General features: G+C 42.9%; 1 protein-coding gene across 5 annotated transcripts in view; it reads left to right on the forward strand.

The window, feature by feature from the left end:
• Positions 1-14,892, forward strand: part of NAV2 (neuron navigator 2) — a 419,911-nt gene that overhangs the window by 186,029 nt on the left and 218,990 nt on the right. For 4 of the 5 annotated variants that reach the window (XM_069857429.1, XM_069857431.1, XM_069857430.1 and 1 more), the window contains exon 1: positions 6,642-7,720. The exons of the other annotated variant lie outside the window; for it this stretch is intronic. In XM_069857429.1, the coding sequence (XP_069713530.1) occupies positions 7,463-7,720 (258 nt within the window). In that variant the 5' untranslated portion in view covers positions 6,642-7,462. Of the gene's footprint in view, positions 1-6,641; positions 7,721-14,892 lie in introns of those variants that run through there. 5 annotated transcript variants of the gene reach the window in all.

The following is a 14,892-nucleotide window of genomic DNA, read 5'->3' on the forward strand; positions in this document are numbered from 1 at the left end:
ATTTATGTAAAGTGCTGGCCATGTAGTCCAATGATAAATGTATCATGAAATTAAAAAAACAAAACACCAATCTGGAATGAGATGGGAAAAGTATTTCAGTGCAGTCATAATGCCAGCTCCTACTGGTCATGCTTACATTACAAAATTATGAAGTGTTCTGGTGCAGAAACAGGATTAAATACCAGCATTGTTTAGAAGATGCTAATTTAAAATTATGCCATTTTGTGTCACTATGCAAAAGTATCTGTCTGTATCACTAGTATGGCTAGTTAAACTTTTAATGTATCTTCTGAAAACGAGCATAACGAGTGTTCTTCTGGAGGTAGACCTTAGCTTGTGTATTTTTTAAAACGTGACACTTAGAAAATGCGGTGGAATTAAACCCAGCGTGAATTAGGAATGTGTCAGGGAATTACAAAAGGGATTTTAGATCAGAATTAGTGTACTGCAGACAAGATTTCTGTGAAAAGAACTGGGAACAGAACCAAGGTTTCCTCCTTTTCTCTCTGATCTATATAAAGAACTCACATGTACAGATTATAATTGCTGTGGTGAGAGGATGCCAGATTATATAATGCTTCTACCCACATTCCTCTTTTCTAACCTTTACTGTTCCTGTTGTGGGAACACAAAAATTAGGAGCTTGGTCCCATTTACACCTATTTGGGTGCTTTTATGAAATGGCAATGTAACTCTGTAGATGGGCTCAGGCTTTTATATATTTGATACTCTGATCAGGGACAAAAGATGGATGTGAATGTGCAAAATGCCTGCAGTACCAAAAATAGGTCTATATTTATTCCTATCATAACTTCACTTAAGTCGATGGAGCTGAGCCAAGGCTGAACATGCCCACAGTCTATAGGACAGCTGGTTGCCTGGCAGTAGTAAAGTTTGATGAGAACTGTTTTGTAAGAACGATTAAGCCTTCTGATAGTGACAGTACATGGTGACATTTTAGGAATATTCACCTTGGCTTAAATTGATTTTCTGGGAGATTTCACATATATCTGTAATGCCTAAAAGACAAGGATAGCATTGATTGAAGTGTTTTCAAGCCTTGAGTTTAGTTCCATCAGCAGTTCTGAACCACCAGACCAGTTAACGAGGTGTTCTAATTGATATAATAATTTTACACAGTTTTTCTACTTACCCTAATGTAACATTTGGCTTCATTGAGGATGGATATTAACCACAAAGTCAAAAGGAAGGTCTCCTTCCATGATCCTTTGCTACATTTCATAAAGCTTTTAATTTTACTTGCAATACCCACATGCAATAATCCATATACACATTTTCTTTCCACTTGGGTCTAGAGACCCTGCTAATTGATAGCGTATGAATGATGAAGGCAGCTTTAATAGTTTTACTGTTCCAGAAACATTCATCTCATTCATAAAGATCATCTGTTCAAGAGCAGTCGACCCTGGTTTTTGTTCGGTTTACTGGCTTTGTTTTGGGCAATGCGCTGACTTGCCTACAAGCTCTTGAACTACAGAGTATTCAAGCAGTTTCCGCTGATGTGTTAAGATCTCTGATTCACATGCATCTGCTCACTAACATTTTGAGAATATTAAGCTGGTTCTTGACACCAGAGCCTTGGCACTTGAGATGGCGCAACGTGGTGCTAGGCAGCCACAGCTCGAATCCTGAGCAATCTCCTGAGCTTAAAACTCATTCCCATAAGCCAAGTCACTAGGGTTTTTTGTGTGTTTGTTTTTTTCCTAGCAGGGAAGTAAAGTGCTTGTTTATAGCATTTTTCTCTGTGTGCTCCCCCAGTTGGGGGGTGGGTGGATATATGACTACAGGCAGGTAAGGGGGAGTTGTTGTGACTACTTAGGACAAGATACTCATCAAACCTAAGGCTGCAAGGGAATGTGCCCCTACTTAGTGGCTTATCCAACATTTGTGACAGGAAGGAATGGAACTCTTGCTTTTTGTTTAGATAATTTGCCTGCTTTTTCATATTACTTATAGCTCAGATAAAGAAATTCGGTTGATTCAAAACAGGGGAAGGGAAAACTGATTCGGCTTTTAAAGGAAGATAAGGAAGTTAGGTTCCCAGGTCCCACTGACTGTTCAAGAGAAGTAGTTTCTTTTAAAAATCCTGGCCTTATTAACAAGTAAAATCAAATATTTTCTTTTTAAAAATACTCACTTCCAAAGATAGACTGAAACTGATGGTGGCTGTCTTTGCAGAGATAGATCGTAATGTGATGTATTAACAATTTATGATCTCATAGTATGGCTGTGCTGCCACTGGATACAGTACGGTGCGTTGCACTGGCATTATGCTGTAGTGTAAAATACGCATAACAAAGCCCCAGGTATTACACGACAATGAATTATTAATGCAAACTTTTCTCTGAAATCGCTGTTATTTACTGAAACCATAAGAGAAGCAGTAATTCTAGGCCACTCTTCAGATGTGTTATTAGGAATTCACATTAAGCTTTGGTAAAGAAGGGGACCATGTTATATTGATTCAGCAAAACAACTGGTGGGAACATAGATTGAATGTATCCACAAGAGATCATCTTCACTTGAGCAGGGACTGCACACCAAGAAATCAAGTAGTTTCCTCTAGCTGAGGAATATTCAATGCACTGTCATCAAAGGATCAGATTCAATAATTGTTAGAACAGCAATGAAAGGAATCCTTTTCTTTTGCTCAAATTAATTTTGTGTCTGTTTTGGTATCATGTAACCTAGCCAGTTTTCCAAGATGAAAACAGAACAACAAAAACTGGCAAGTTCTGTGCATCTGGGATTCGTGGCCTGAACCTCATAAAACGTGTAAGTGAAGAACAGAACATAAAGCTGTCAGTTAGATCTTCTAATAGCTTTTAAACATTACTATATTTTATTACAGGCCTAAAATTAGCCTTGGTTTCAGATTTGGATCTTTGTCAAGTTTTCTGTGCTTCAGCCCAACCTGCTTTTAGCAAGCAAGGCTGAGTTTTCAGCAGTGAACAATGGAAATGATATCGGAGCATTTGACACGTTTCTGCATCCATAACTACCAGTCTTTTCATATGGTAAATGTAACTTTCTTTGTGGAGTTGTGGGGCTTTAATATTTTCTATATAGTCGTGTTTAAGCTGATACTGTGCATGGTGCTATGACAGGAGGGTAAACATTAGGAGATCTTTCTCGGTGAGCTGGATGAACCAAGATGTGTAGTTTCCAGTGTCAGACTGGTGGATAGACAGACCAGGGTCAAAACAGTTACTCGTAAAAATAACAACCAAACAAGTTACCCTCCTCAAGTTAAAACAAAGCAGCTGGCAGACCTGGTGTATGCGAAAGCAGATGTGCTGAAAAGTCCGAGCAACAACCAAAACTCTAGTGAGTCATAGAACATTAAGGTTGGAAAAGACCTCTAAGATCATCAAGTCCAACCGTCAGCCCAACACCACCATGTCTACTAAGCTACAGCCTGAAGTGCCATGTCTATGTGTTTATTGGACACCTCTGGGAATGGAGACTCCACCATTTCCCCGAGCAGCCTGTTCCAATGCTTCACTACTCTTTCATTAGAATTTTAAAGAATTTAAAGAATTTTATTCTAATAGGCAATCTAAACCATACCTGGCACAACTTGAGGCTATTTCCTCTCACCTGTTGCTTTGGAGAAGAGACCAACACCCACCTCGCTACAACCTCCTTTCGGGTAGTTGTAGAGAGAGATAAGTTCTCCCCTCAGCCTTTTCTTCTCCAGGTTAAACAATCCCAGTTCTCTCAGCCACTCCTCATAAGACTTGTGTGTCAGACTCTTCACCAGCTTCGTTGTCCCCTGTGCCTGCTCTTCATGTGTCATGTGGGACCTTGAGTTATGCAATCGGGGGCCTGTGCTAAGAAAGGGAGAGGGCAGACTGCACATAGCAACATCATAAAACCCCACATAATATGGGTCATGTATTCAGAAACTGTGTTCTGTTAGTGGAGACAGACTGGTTTACATTGCAAAGCTGGAGTAGACCAGTACTTCATAATGAGCAGAACACAAATTCTGACTTTTAATTTCCATTTCTGCCACTTGCTGTGTAACCCTGGATAAGTAATTTAAGATGACATCTTCATAAGGATCCAAGACACAGATCTCATCTGATTTCCATTTCCTAAAATGCTATCCTAATTCTGCTGCCTAATCCTGGAAACACTTCTGATCCAGAAATGCTTCATTTTTCTGAGTCTCATATGTGAACACCCAGGGTCTGCACATCTAAAACTTTCCCAAAAGTCAGGATGTCAAATAGACAGGACCCAGTTTTCCTGGAAATGAGTGGCTGAGTGTGCTTCAGCCTTTGTCCTCCGAGCACTCCTCACTGGATGGATGGGGCAGGGCGGTGGAGCTGTGCTTCCACTGTCCTGCCAAGTAGCTCTGTGGGCTGGACACTCACCCGGAGTGTATTTCAAACATTTCAAGGATAGACTGGGAGAAGTCTGTCTAGAAAGCTGCCTGGAGGAGAGGGACCTGGGGGTGTTGGTTGACAGCCGACTGAATATGAGCCAGCAGTGTGCCCAGGTGGCCAAGAAGGCCAATGGCATCTTGGCTTGTATCAGAAACGGCGTGACCAGCAGGTCCAGGGAGGTTATCCTCCCTCTGTACTCGGCACTGGTGAGACCGCTCCTCGAATACTGTGTTCAGTTCTGGGCCCCTCACCACAAGAAGGATGTTGAGGCTCTGGAGAGAGTCCAGAGAAGAGCAACAAAGCTGGTGAAAGGGCTGGAGAACAGGCCTTATGAGGAGCGGCTGAGAGAGCTGGGGTTGTTTAGCCTGGAGAAGAGGAGGCTGAGGGGTGACCTCATTGCTCTCTACAACTACCTGAGGGGACGTTGTGGAGGGGGGGGTGCTGGCCTCTTCTCCCAAGTGACAGGGGACAGGACAAGAGGGAATGGCCTCAAGCTCCGCCAGGGGAGGTTTAGGCTAGACGTTAGGAAAAAATTCTTTACAGAAAGGGTCATTGGGCACTGGAACAGGCTGCCCAGGGAGGTGGTTGAGTCACCTTCCCTGGAGGTGTTTAAGGCACGGGTGGACGAGGTGCTGAGGGATATGGTTTAGTGTTTGGTAGGAACGGTTGGACTCGGTGATCCGGTGGGTCTCTTCCAACCTGGTTATTCTGTGATTCTGTGATTCTGTGATTTCTCCTCTCTGCTTGCTGAGGTGGCTCCTGTCCCTGCCACCCAGGCAGTGGTGCAGTGATTCTGCCTTCAGGCAGTGAGTGAGATGAGACTAAGGAGAAATAATAAGGGAAATAATGCGATTCCTGGGGCTGTGACAAGGATGTGATTTAAAATGCATTCTCCTCTTCCATGTCTCCTGCTGGCTTTATGAACATTATTCTGAGGCACCCTCCCCATCCTCTATATAATGTAAGAAGCCTATGTGGTAGCTCAAAGCCTGAAAATAAGGAGTTATGGCACTGTATGTCACGCTGTTAAGAGCCCCTTAGGAGCCTACAGGCACCTCTCCATGCTGATAATCCTCTGTGGTCCAGGACGGTGCTCTGTGAGCAGAGGGGGGAGGATACACCTCTCTAAAATCATAGAATCATAGAATAGTTTGGGTTGGAAGGGACCTTAAAGATCATCTAGTTCCAACCCCCCTGCCATGGACAGGGATGTGTCCCACTGGATCAGGGGCCCAATCCCCATCCAACCTGGTCTTGAACACCTCCAGGCATGGGGCAGCCACAACTTCCCCGGGCAACCTGTGCCAGGGCCTCCCCACTGATCAGAGTGAAGAAATTCCTTCTTATGTCTCGTCTAAATCTGCTTCTCTCCAGTTTATACCCATTGTGCTTTGTCCTATCCCTAAAACCCTTTGTGAACAGTCCCTCCCCAGCTTTCTTGTAGCCTCTTCAGGTATTGGAAGGTCGCTATAAGGTCTCCTCGGAGCCTTCTCTTCTCCAGACTGAACAAGCCCAACTCTCTCAACCTGTCCTCATATGGGAGGTGCTCCAGCCCTCTGATCATCCTTGTAGCCTCCTCTGGGCTCATCCCAACAGCTCCATCTCCTTCTTACATTGAGGATTCCAGAACTGGACACTCCAGAAGAGGTCTGACAAGAGAGGAATAGAGGGGCAGAATGGGCCAAAGTCGTGAGGAATGAGGGATGCGGGGGCTGTAACGGACCTGCAGAGCAGCAAGGGGAGGAACGTGGGACACTGAAAGAAATCCTCCGACCAGCAGCGAGCCGGCATTGCTATAATAGGGCTGCATTACTCACTGTGCTTATTCAAATTCCTGTTGGTGCTGGCAGCGGCAGTTTTCCCGACGAACAATGAGTCATCTCCAGGTGTTTTGATTTGAAAACACCCTTTCCCCCCGCTCAACTCTTTTCAAATTTCAAAAAGAAGCCGGTCAAAGCTTCCCCCCCCCCCCCACCTCCGCAGCCCCGGAGCATCCAAACGCGGGGCTGCGCAGCCCGCGGAGTTCCCTGCCCTCCCCAGGAGTTGGAACCGCTCCTCCCCCTGCAGACAGAAGGATTTTGTGTGTGTGTGTGTGTGCGTGTCGTTGTTGTTGTTATTCCTGCTCGCAGCGGGCAGGGCCAAGCCGGGGAGGCAGCCGCCCGTCCCCCCTCCCCGTTCCCCCCGGGATGCGCTGAGCGGCGCCGGGCGGGGGGACCCGCTCCACTGCGGGAAGGGAAAATGCGGTGGCGGCTGCTTTCCCTTTCCCTCTGACAGCCGGCTGCTTGTTTTTTTGTTTCCTCCAGGTTTTCAGCCGGGAAATTTTGTAGCCACTGGCATCTTTTCATTTAAAATCTCTGTCAGTGGACGTTTCTCCTTCTGCTCCAGCATCGTTGTCCTGTTCCCAGCTATTAAGGCTTAAGAAGCTTGATTCTCTAAGGCTCGTATCCAAGGGCATCACTCATTAACACACTGAGCTACATCTGCTTCTTGGCTAAGACTGAAGAAAGACATCTTAAGCTGGAAATCCTGCTCACTCGCTCTCTAGTGCGTAGGGAAGGGGAAGCGTACGCAGCAGCAGGTTCCTTTCTTTTTTTTTTTTTATCCTATTCCAAAGGACTGCCTCACTTTGGAGATGCGGTGACAAGATAACGGAGTGGAAGTCTCCCCATTTCCAGGGAAGAAAATTACAGGAGTCAGCCAGAGAAAGGAAGGAGCAAGTTAAAAACCAGCAGAGATAGGAAGGAGGACAGTGGTGAAGAACTGAAAATAATATTAGAGGAAACAGGTGGAAGGCTGACATACAGCTGGGAGATATTTTAGGCTGAGAGTCATTTGCCTTTTTATTTTTCTTTCTTTTTTTTTTTTTTTTTTGTCAGTTGGTTTTATTGCTGGTTTTAAATTCTAAGGTAGTTTTGGAGATCCCTGCAGTAAACCAGGCTGCTTTAGTGTAGAGCAGCTTCCCCAACGTGTCCTTCTGTCTCTCCCTGCCTGCTGTTTCTGCTGTTGCTGCTGCTGACAGAAACGTGTTAGGAAAGCAGAAAGAGAAAATGCCAGCCATCCTGGTAGCCTCCAAAATGAAATCGGGACTACCTAAACCCGTACACAGCGCTGCTCCAATCCTGCATGTCCCAACGGCCAGGACCATCCCACAGCCCTGTTACCTGAAGTTTGGGAACAAGGTGGAGGTGACGAAGCCGTTGTATTCCAGCCACATTCCTCTCAAATCTCCTAATGGACAAGAAAACGCAGGAGATGGACTCCCACCAAGGAAGAGTAGCTCGGTAGAAAATGGAATTGACACACAGGTTAGAAAGTACCAAATGTCGGGGAGGTGTATGCAAGGATTTATTTCTATGTTGAATGGTGCAGCAGGTTTTCTGAGGCAGATAGTAGCGGTGGGAACAGTAGTGAGAGAAGGGTGTGTGTGTGTGATAACATCTGTCTACAGTGGTGGGATATTTTATATTCCGCATAGTGGCATGTGCTACCAAGGGATGTCTTTGTAATTTTGTCAGCATGGTGGAGCTGATGGTGGGGTGGTGAGGGATGGTGCTGTGTGTGCTGTTTGCCTGTGCTGCCTTCTCTCTGTTGCCATTGCTTCAACTTGTGGGCTTTATGGGATGGGATATAGAAGAAATGTTGGGTATGGGATGTGTTCTTGTAGGTGCTAATTGTGATGCCTGAGTTGGGTGCTTGGCATGGGGAAAGATTGCTGCCTGTCATGAATGCGGTTGGTGTTTGGTCCTGTACTATACTGGAACACTAGTTGTGTGAACACTGTAGCTGTGTGGGGAGTGAATGGGCTTGATGTTAAATTACAATATGCATGTCATTCTCAGTGCAGCTAAATTAAATAGATTATGTAGGAAATGAAGGCTCAAGTGGAATTGTCTGTATGTGCATGACATCATCAATGCAGCACATGATCAATATGCATTTTTTAGATTTCCCTTTAACGTGCATCAGTTTCCTAATGTATTTTGATATATGCTGCTTCCTGTATAGGGAGGAAAAATGTGTGTTCTTCAGCTCGTTTCATTTTTGTTACCGTAGTCACATTTTCAGCATGGCTCAGATTGCCTTGTCCTGCTGATGCTCTACTGTGCTCAACAGCAGTGGGAGCAGATAGTATGCGTTAGCGTACTACGGTGTGAGCAAAGCAGATGGTCTACTGCAGCAAGCAGAATTGATTAACGTTGTACAGAGATTGCTGTAGAGCAGCGTGATGCATTTGGGCAACAGCCATATACATTACAAGCTGCTTCTACCAATGTCTGAGCTCAGGAGAAGGTGATGCCATTATACTGCAGTGAGGAAATAATGACAGATACTTATCTTTTATTTTTTTTTCTTTCCCTTCCTCAAGGAATAATAGGTTATCCCTACCATGTAGATCTTGAAATCTATGGTCTCATAACCTTATTCTCTTAAGACAAGTACGACTACTGATTGGGTGTGTTTGGCCCCGTGCCCTGAATTTTGGGATATGCTGCACTTCCATTGCTGGTAGACAGGGTGATGTATCGGGCTGCTCAAGCCAGGCGAATACGACTGTGGCTGTTCCTCAGGGACTGAAAGCAGGAAAAGGAGGCAGACAAGTATCACTGGCAGGGTGGTGGCAGTAGACAGAACGCCCAGTGCATCACGTCGTATTCTTAAGGGAGAAATGAGTACTCTCTTTTTTTTTTTTTCCTTTCCTCCTGCTAGAATCTGTCCTTGTGATTCTGAAATGTCAGCAAAATCTCATTATATGCTGCTCTTCCTCTCAGAAACACCTTGGGTTTTGTGTAGTAAATTACATTCCTGCAAAAAGCAATTGTTATTCAGAAATACTTTCTCATCTTATATTAGGTTATCATCAGAGAGATCCTGCCACTAGTAGCCATTGGCAGTACGAAGGGGAATACTGTGGTATTTTTAACTCTTTCATGGATGTGGAACAAACCCCATTTTTTTTATATCCTGGGGATGAAAGAGTCTTCATACTAATTTGCTCTTTTTAAATAGAGAGTAATTTTGTCAAAGGCATTTCAGATGGTTTGGAATTTTAATAACTTCAGCAGCATTAGAAATACTAAGCTTTGTCATTCTCAGCAACCTCATTTGTGTATCAGCCTTAGCAGATGACCAGCACCTTTTAAGGTGTGAACCAGTGAGGTTTGTTTTACTATCCATTATCTTGAATAAACACAAGTCTTTTTGTGTTATTCTTATTGATCCAACTTTGATCCCTCCGCCCACATAAGCATGCAGGTCTTTGTCATCCAAGGTAGTAATTTGGAACATCGCTCTATATCTAGAGGGAGATTTTTCCAGATCAGTTGTATCAAGGGTGCTGTTCTTGTCTTTTTCTCCCATCTCTCCCTCCCAAGGGAGGAGGAACAGGATGGATGGACAGCTGCCAGATGGAATGTCAGCAGCTCTGAAGCATTTTTATCTTGGAAGACCTTCAGCTACATTCAGGTGTAAAAGTGCTTTCTGATAATAAGCCTGGTTTAGTCTTAAACACTGCAGTAGGACTATCTCAAGAATCATAGACGTGTCTTATGTGGGTGATCACCTGCTTCTCTGGATATTTTAATCTCATGCACCAATACAGCCCGGTGCAGTCTACTGTGTAAGGCACCTCACATCCTCTGTGACTGAGGGAAATTATAGTCTTACCCTGGCATGTTGAGTTAAGATCTATAAGTTGGACCAATACCAAATGTTTTGGCACATATCTTTTATAGATCTCAGTCCCTGCATGGAGTTTGCAGCACATGGGGAAGGATATGATGTGCTCCTGTGTGGGCAGAGAGAGAAATAAAAAGAGATTCTGACACTTGGATGAAAAAATGAAGAGAAATAAAAATGACTGAAATTTCTTTAACTTGTGCTGTATTCCTTGCTGAGGCTGAACTTGGAATTTGCAGCTCCAAACCCCCTCTTGAACACATAAGCTATTTCCATCAATACTTAGGGTGATATCAGGCCACTTTCAACCTAAGTGGCAGAGAAGCACTGCTATTGCACAACTGCCTAGTGGTTAGAGTGTTCGCTCAGAGAGTGGGCTATCTGAGTTCAGCTTCTGTTTCAACAGAATGGAATTCCAACTCGTCGTATCTCTGGAGGGTTTCATAACCAACAAGCCACAGGATGTTCTGGGAGTAATTTAGGGAGTTGCTCTTAATCCTGTTGAAGTTCATCCTCTTTGCACTTTATAATATAAAATTCAGTTACGTGCATGAGATAAGGACAGAAAACAACTTGACCTTACGTTTGGGACATCTGCTTACAGGGAAAGAGGTGATGGGAGGCATGAATAGATAGAATACTTTTACCTCTTTGTGCAGATGAATTTGTCTCTCCCATCACGGTGTATATATGCTTCCACTTGGAATTTCTGTAAGCTTTTCTTCCAGCACATGGTTTACTGATATTCTTGAGAAGAAGCTGCATCTACTGCATAGACCAGAAATCATAGTGTGAAAATACTAGACCAAGTTCTCATGCTGTTTTAGCATGTTTTAAGCCACTCACATACCAGTGCTAGGTTCATGAGCTTTTTTTTTGGTGCTAGGTGGTACCTTGAGCCTGATTCTTCTGAGAATATGGGCACTGCAAGGTGGTATTCATTGAAGTACTAATATTTTAAAAATTGCTGAAAATCGAGGTGTGTCCGTTGAGAAATGTGGCATCAGTGAAAACTTCTCAACATTTCGATATTTTCTCTTTTTTGTTCTTCTTGATATGGTTTTACATGTTTAAGCTGGATTTTATAGTGACGGGAGGTTTTGTGCCTTTAAGGCCGTATAAGGGCAACATCTTCTTTAAAAATGCAGTGCAATTTATAAAAAGCATTCTTCATGGTATTTTAGAAGCACTTTTCAAAGAAAGGTCTGAGAGTTTTAGCATCAAGCCTATTGTAAATGCTCATCTGAAGCCTTCAGTCGATGAATCATGGCAGTATCGTTCCTATTTTATTGTTACTGATATACACACTCCATTCATTTTTCCATATTAAATCCCCTGTGTTGTGCACAACAGTATCCTGCTATTGCACTGGTGCTTATTTTGTCTAATTTGAAAACATGGCCAATAAATTGTACCCATATTTAGAGAGCATTGTTTTGGAAATATTTAACTTTGTTACCAGAGAAACTTCCGTCAAGTAGATAGCCAGATAGTGCTCTCTCATCTACAAAATGGAATTTATTAGCATTTCTGAAAAAAAGTTCTATGTATTTGGCCACTAAATTTGCTTTAGTTACTTAAGACAGAAGCCATTGTCAATTAGAAGTCCATGGTAAAATTGTTCCTGCAGGGTGCAAGAAGAAAGATACTGTTTCAGGAATGCAGTCTGTTGCCATGTTATTGTGAAGGCCACTGAAGGAGGTAATGGATTTAATTACTGTGTTTATTGCTGCTATGCTGTCTTCTCTAGCTTCTTGATTTTCATTCTCTGGAGAACCTAAAAAATAATCATTGTGCCTATCTTAAGTAACTGTAGCAGTCTTTGGTCCCACCCTTCCAGTGAAACACTTCAAGTAGACAGGTATTTATTTAACCTGGTATTAATGTGTGTTCAGCAACTGCCCACAACTGCCCTGAATGTTTGGCAAGGAGGGATGGGCTGGGATTTTTTATTTCTTTGCAAATGTCTTTGCAGTATTCATTTGCTGACAGTTAGGTGTTATCCTCACCAGGTGGATGTGGAAAGTGGGTGCTCACTAGGTGTTGCCATGTTCTCCATCACTTTTCTCTTTCTCTACACTAGGCAAACCTAATACTTTCAACCTCTTCTCTCAAGATTTCTAGAACTCCTACGACTCTTTGTGCTGTCTGCAGAACTCTTCTCAGTTTGCCTAGACCTTGTTTTAAGAGTTCAGTTCACAACTGATAGATACCACTGTCTGCAATAAAACCACTTTGGTCACCTAGTTCTTCATGTTGCTTTCCCAGTTTGTGAAGATCGTGTTGAGTTGGGCGTTCTGGATCTGGGACAATCTGGGATGTTACAGATCTAGGGACTTGTAGATCTGGAGCATTCCAGATCTCCCCGTTTTCTAGTCTTAATTCTTCTTCCCTAATTTGTGAAGACTATCTGTGTTTTGGGTGTTCTAGGTACGGGGTGTGCTCCAGAGACATTTGCAATACCCATTGAGATTAGAAATGTCCCTGGGTGGTTTTTCTTATTAGCCACTCTGTAGTCCAAGTCAATGACAACAGTATGGAATGGAATTGGTAGAGAAGCTCCATTCCAGATTCTTGCAAAAAATCTATTGGATAGCCATTCCTAGGTTGATAGCACACTATTGAAAAAAATTCAGGGAGTTTTTCCATCAGTTCTACACTGCCTTGAAGCACTTTAGCTGCTCACAGACTGCTCACTTAATACATCGCTCCAGTATTTTTCTATGCTTCAAATTTAGGGTTGGATCAAATGTTTCAAGAGCAGAGACTTGCATCCTGTTGGCTGTTGATTAACCTGCCTCGCTACGCCCATTCCCATGTCACTAACTATCCAAAGGAAGCCATATAGTTCAGATATTAGTAATTACATGTCTGTATTTTAATTAACTGTATCAGAAGCCATTTACACCTCCACATCACTATCTTGTTAATATGAAGCTTCATAGAGAGAAAGATTAATAAAATACACTGCAGTGAAATTATGCCATTCTGTCATACATGCATTAGCTGGTTTTATGCATGGTACTAGGCTTCACAATTTTACTGTGGAGCCATTTTGCAGAAGGGGTAGGAATCAAGCAAATCTTTCTCTGAACCCAATTCAAAGTCAGATGTACATTGACTGGTTTCAGTGCCGTTAGGTGAGCTGCCACAAATTTGGTCTTACTACCGCGGAAAGGGTCATTGGGCACTGGAACAGGCTGCCCAGGGAGGGGGTTGAGTCACCTTCCCTGGAGGTGTTTAAGGCACGGGTGGATGAGGTACTAAGGGACATGGTTTAGTGATTGATAGGAATGGTTGGACTCGATGATCCGGTGGGTCTTTTCCAACCTGGTGATTCTAAGATTCTATGATTCACTGCTGAGCTCACTATAAAAGAAATCATGAGAAATGTAGTCAGTAATACTGATAATTTCACCATGAAAGACAGCTTTTTTTCATTGTTGGAAGAAATCAAATAAGGCCACGTTTAGGATGTGTACAAAGGAGAAATTGTACTGAAAAGTTGGGCAAATCTAAAAACTATTCGTTCAGGCTATCAAAATACATAACCACAAAAATAATGTTAAATTAGTATTAGTTTTAATGAGCTTGCTTGTGGAATTATACTTACATACTTAAGTACATTCCTACAAAAAGAACTTAGCTGTATCTTGCTTTCTGATGTTTTTTTTTTTTTTATACACTGTAAGCAATCTGGGGCTATTAAGCAGCCAAATTCTTCTCCTATTTATGATTACAATGGTTTTGATAGTATGTTTACAGATACATACAGATAAATACAAAATTGTTAGGAGTTGTTCCAAATGAGATGTTACCAGAAAAAAAATAATCATAAATTGTTATTATTGTGGTTATTAGCATGGAGTTTTCAGTGTTCTACATTTAAAAGAAAAGCTGCATTGTTGTAATGCCCTGGTTTGGGACAAAAGATGTGGGATAGAATCATAGAATGGGTTGGGGTGGAAGGGATCTTAAAAGCTCATGCAGTTCCAACTATGGCAGGGACACCTTCCTCTGGATTAGGATGCTCAAAGCCTCCTCCAGCTGCCCCAAGGATGGAGCAGCCGCTGGTTCTCTGGGCAACCTGTGCCAGTGCCTCACTATCCTCACAGGAAAAAAAATTCTTCCCAATACCTAATCTAAATCTCCCCTCTTTCAGGTTAAAACCATTCCCTGCACTCTCTGATAAAGAGCCCCTCCCCAGCTTTCCTGCAGGCCCCCTTTAAGTACTGGAAGACTGCTATAAGGTCTCTCTGGAGTCTTCCTCTTCCTAGGCTGAACAAGCCCAAATTTCTCAGGCTGTCTTTTTATGGGAGGTGCTCCAGCCCTCTGATCATCTTCATGGCCTCCTCTGGACTCACTTCAACAGCTCCATGTGTTTCCTGTGCTGAGGATTCCAGAACTGAACACAGGACTCCAGGTGAGGTCTCACAAGAGCAGATTAGAGGGGCAGAATCGCCTCCCTTGACCTGCTGGTCACACTTCTTTTGATGCAGCCCAGGATACAGTTGGCATGGATTCCACTATAAGCTCCATGGGTCTTTCACTGTTGGATTTTTGTTTAGAATCTCCAAAGGATCACTTGGAATTAAAACTTCCATTCAATTTTTAATTTTACTGGATAATGAGTGAAAATGATTTTTGTTCTGATTTCAGTTCATGACAGTTCTTGAGTAAAAGAGCCTTTGGTCATCATGTAATGTTCTTTGCCAAGTTCAGTACCTTCACTATTGAGTTGAGGTTTTCAAATATATTTACTGTGAAGCTTATAATACTGCTGTTGAATTCACTCAGGTTT

The sequence above is a fragment of the Phaenicophaeus curvirostris genome, chromosome 5, assembly GCF_032191515.1.
Source record: "Phaenicophaeus curvirostris isolate KB17595 chromosome 5, BPBGC_Pcur_1.0, whole genome shotgun sequence".
In the NCBI taxonomy this organism is placed as follows: domain Eukaryota; kingdom Metazoa; phylum Chordata; class Aves; order Cuculiformes; family Cuculidae; genus Phaenicophaeus; species Phaenicophaeus curvirostris.